Genomic DNA, 4,306 nt, shown 5'->3' on the forward strand with positions numbered 1-4,306 from the left:
ATTAACGAAGCACTTTCCGAGAAACGTGTGTGAGAATAAAAAAATGATTCACATGCAACACTAAATGTTTAAATATAATATATAGACATATATATATACGTTAAATATACTCTTATCAGCGAAATACATTTTTACACTTTGGAATTTTTTTTATTAAAGTATACATATATATATAATTAAAACAATAATTTAATAAAATAAATTTAAAAAAAAATATTTGTTATTCTGTAAATACAACTAAAAATATTCGATTTCTTTAAGATAAATTTTGTTAAACAATGGAAGTACGAATTCTAGTAAATCACTAATTAACAGATCACTTGCATAAACATATATTCGATATTTTACATTTCTTTATAACCACAGATTTCATTATCGGATTCATCGGTCACCAAATGAGCTTCTGTTAAAAGTCCACTTTCATACAATTCGAAAGTTTCATTTAAATCTTTATTCGACATAGGTCCCTTTTTAGCATTCTCCTTTATAAAGTTAACAACCATGTTTTCATCCACTACAGACAGCTGTAGACTCTTACCCCAAGCGATTAATGCCATAGGACGTTCCGGACTGAGTAATAACGAGGGAGTTATAATGTGTCGATACATACAGCTGGAAACTGTTTTCTGCAATAATTCGACTTGTTTTGTGTAAGCGCAAGGATGATAAAGCATCACTATAGCACCTTCTGCAACACTGCGTAACCAACGTTGTGGTGGCAGGAATTGATAAGTACCATATTTGGGTGGTAATAAACGAAAAGCGCCACTAAAAATATAAATGATTAATTATTTTTAAACGGAAATAGTAGTTTTTTGTAACTAACTGAGTGGGTATTTTATCATCATATCTTATGGTTTCATTTAAACATTTCATTGCAGGTCTATACGCTGGTGGTATGAATTCCTCATGGAGCAACGCTTTACGGTTTAAGCTCGGTGTGAACATTGTACGATTGGCAAGGCAGAGGTAATTGTAAGAATGACGTATATCATTTGGATTAAAATCACGGCCAATTAATGTCTATAAATATGTAAGAAAATATTTAAGTTTACAATTGTTATTAATACTTTTCTTGGAAAAAGCATCAAACCTTATCATCACAACTGTTTGAGGAACTAATAATATCATTTTCTGCATCTTTTCTTGCGGGACTTACTGTAGTTCGTGTGTTTGGTGGAAATGGAAACCATTTGCCTATAAAAAATGAATATCAATATAATTAGACACCTGCTATCAAATTTAATAGTTCATAAAAAATGTGTGACGAATTCTGTTTTAGTAATTCTATTGCGTGTACATACCCGTCCACGATTCTACTTCTTTATTCTCATTATAGGCTGGCAGCTTTCTTTTAATTGATTTACTTTCAATTCTTAATAACACAAGTGCAAAACAAAATAAATGAAACCATTTAATCATAATTAAATGAAAATAATTTTTAAAAAATGGAAAAATAAACAAGGAAATTCCAAAGCAATAACGTTGCCAACCGAAACTCAAAACAAAACAAATAGAAAATGGACTTGTTGCAACACAGCTGTTTTTTTGTCTTTTATTTTCCATCAAATTCGTATTCTACGTGCTAACTTTAACCCATCAGGAACATTATTTTAAGCAAATTTTTATATATAGTAATATTGTGCTCATATCATTATAAGCTGTTTTATTACAATAACTAAAACAGAGGTTTTAGTTTAAAACTGGTGTCTACGCTAATCGTATTAATTAGTTTAGGTTAGAGCAAAGTTGTTTTATTTTATCGGAAAAATATATATATTTTTATATGTTGGATGCTAGCGATTTATCACGCTTAATTTTAAAATGTTTTCTGTCAGCAAATGAGTTAATATTTTTTCAAGTAAGTGTTTTTCCATGTTTTGAAGTGTTTTATAAATTACATATTATAATGTAGCTGTGTTTGGAGGACATAAGATTGGTCTTCGTCTGTATATACCTAACTGTCTGCTGGAATTTTCGCAAGGTAATCCTGTTTTAAACGTAATTAATACACATGGTAGAGTTCCCATATGTGTGAAAAGTAATAACGATATGTTTCACTTTCAAATATTTGTTCTATTGATTTATAATTCTTTTCCAAAAGTTTCCCTAAAGCTTGGATTGCATAGTTTTAGATAGTTCTTAACATATGATTTGTATTTTTCTAAGAGTATTTATCTTTTTTAGGTAATTTATAGTAATGATATGTATTACATTAATAGTACGTTTCCACTGTTTACTTAGTAAGCTTAACTCACTAAGTAAATTGCATTAATCATACAAAAAGCTTAACATGTAGTAAACAAAATTCGACCGAAATTATACCAACAATGACGAATGCAACATTGGAAATTATAGAAATTTGACATATTTGACACAAGAGACAAAATATGAACATAAACAAAAAAATCAGGTGAAATGTAAACATAATCCAACAAGAGGTAAGAATTTTTTAAAATATTATATTATTTATAAATAAAATATATAAATGATATATTAAAATAAGTTTCTATATCAAATATATTTGTGCTATCATTATACAATGTTATTTATTTAACAAAAAATATTCATTTCAGTTGGATATCAGGGCAGATAATGAATAAGAGCTCACAAGTTTGTATGGTGAATTTATAATCTTTGTAATTTAATAAAATTAAATATTAATATTAGTAAAAAACAAAAGAATTGGGAATATGTGGACTGAGGGCGGTAAGCAGTTATTTACATTGGCAACATAATGGAAGCAATACCTAGAAGAAAAAGTAACGAGGTTGATGAAAATATGCTAGAGAGAGTTAATAGACTAATCAATTTTGAAGTTGGAAAGAGGATATCCGCACGAAAAACCCGTAATGGACGTATTGACTAATGACTAGTTAATATATTTTTTTTTATTTTTTAATTCTATTTTTGATATAATAACTATAGGGCATTTTATTTTTAATTTTTTTCATTTCTTTATTTATGATTAATGTGGTTATAGTGCATTTTATTTTTAATTTATAAGTTATTAGTTTTATTATTAGTTGAAATAAAACTTACTGAAAATCATTGCACGTTCTTTTCTATATGCAACAACTGCTACATACATGTTATGAACAATTTAACAAACATTAGGGGTATTCACTCTCCTTTGCAAACTCATTGCAAGGTGCACGAAATGCACAGATTGTACGAGAATGCAAATAACAACAACAAAATACACGCACAAAATTTCATGCAATTGCGTGCAATCTTCCAATGCTGAAACCTATGTATATTTGCTTGCAACAAACCAGAAATGGCGGAAATCAGCTGTTTTGTCATTTGTTGCTTCTCATTTTTAAATTTGAATTGACTGTTAGTAAAATTTCGAGATATGTTAATCTATGGCTATGCTATATACATGCGTTTCGTTCAATAATTTAAATCGATGTGACCATTAATAAAGTTTTCACAAATATAATATTATATACATATACATTTGTGAATTAATTTATCTATTTATCAATTTCAGCGAAACTTACGAAAATTTGTTCACATTTTGAACTATTGAATGAAGTGTTTGGACGCATGTCTAATTTTGTACGGAAACATTGCCATAGCCACCAACTAGTTCTGCGCTAGGCAACGAAGTTTTTTTTATTGAATCGTCTGCAGACAACACATCATCCAGCTCTGCACCGAAAGTCGTGCGTTCTGCTGTGCAAAACCCCACTACCCCCCTCGATAAAAAATATAACAAATAACAATAATAAATTAAGAATTAGTTATATTTTTATTATACTAATTATTTTTATATTATATTATTATTACATATATCTCCAACAACAAATAGTGTAGCGACTTTACGAATAGCCGCATTTTCGCCTGATGAACCCAAACGATATAAAACAATAGCAATCCTTAATAGTTTATTAGTGAGACTATTAAGGAAAATACGTTCCAATTTACTCTAAGCATCTGACAAAAACGGCCTTCATCAAATTCTTGAAGAATGGTAGATCTCCATTGAATAGATTTTGGTACGGGTTGGTGATTTCTGTGATGGTTTACTAAAGTAAACAAAAGGTCTTCATTTAATTGCTCCATCACTTCCCAGTAATTTGCATCATCTAACAAATAGAAACTATATAGTAGTGAAAACTACATTAACAACATGTTAATACCTTCAATCAGAATATTAAAAGCACTATTTTCAATTAAAAAATCTATACATTTTTGTATTTCACTTGTTCGCGGCATTGTTATACTATTATTTTTCTTTGCTCAATGTGAATCGACTGCAAAAACAGCTGATTCATTTTGATGATACAATTCTGCAACA

The 4,306-nt window shown here is 28.9% G+C and overlaps 1 protein-coding gene and 1 long non-coding RNA gene across 2 annotated transcripts; one reads left to right on the forward strand and one right to left on the reverse strand.

Moving 5' to 3' along the window:
* Positions 1 to 224: 224 nt before the first annotated feature.
* On the reverse strand, positions 225 to 1,497 carry LOC119668366. The gene is made up of 4 exons (XM_038077845.1): positions 1,305 to 1,497; positions 1,094 to 1,197; positions 827 to 1,023; positions 225 to 768 (listed from the first exon to the last, which is right to left on the reverse strand). The coding sequence occupies exons 1-4, from the start codon at positions 1,420 to 1,422 to the stop codon at positions 345 to 347; spliced, it is 843 nt and encodes a 280-aa protein (XP_037933773.1). The 5' UTR covers positions 1,423 to 1,497; the 3' UTR covers positions 225 to 344.
* Positions 1,498 to 2,413: 916 nt separating this feature from the next.
* LOC119665735 lies at positions 2,414 to 2,871 on the forward strand. Its single transcript, XR_005251401.1, has 3 exons — positions 2,414 to 2,441; positions 2,577 to 2,613; positions 2,671 to 2,871. It is a non-coding gene; the product is annotated as an uncharacterized LOC119665735 (long non-coding RNA).
* The last annotated feature ends 1,435 nt before the right edge of the window (positions 2,872 to 4,306 follow it).

The sequence above is a fragment of the Teleopsis dalmanni genome, chromosome 1, assembly GCF_002237135.1.
Source record: "Teleopsis dalmanni isolate 2A chromosome 1, ASM223713v2, whole genome shotgun sequence".
Lineage (NCBI taxonomy): Eukaryota > Metazoa > Arthropoda > Insecta > Diptera > Diopsidae > Teleopsis > Teleopsis dalmanni.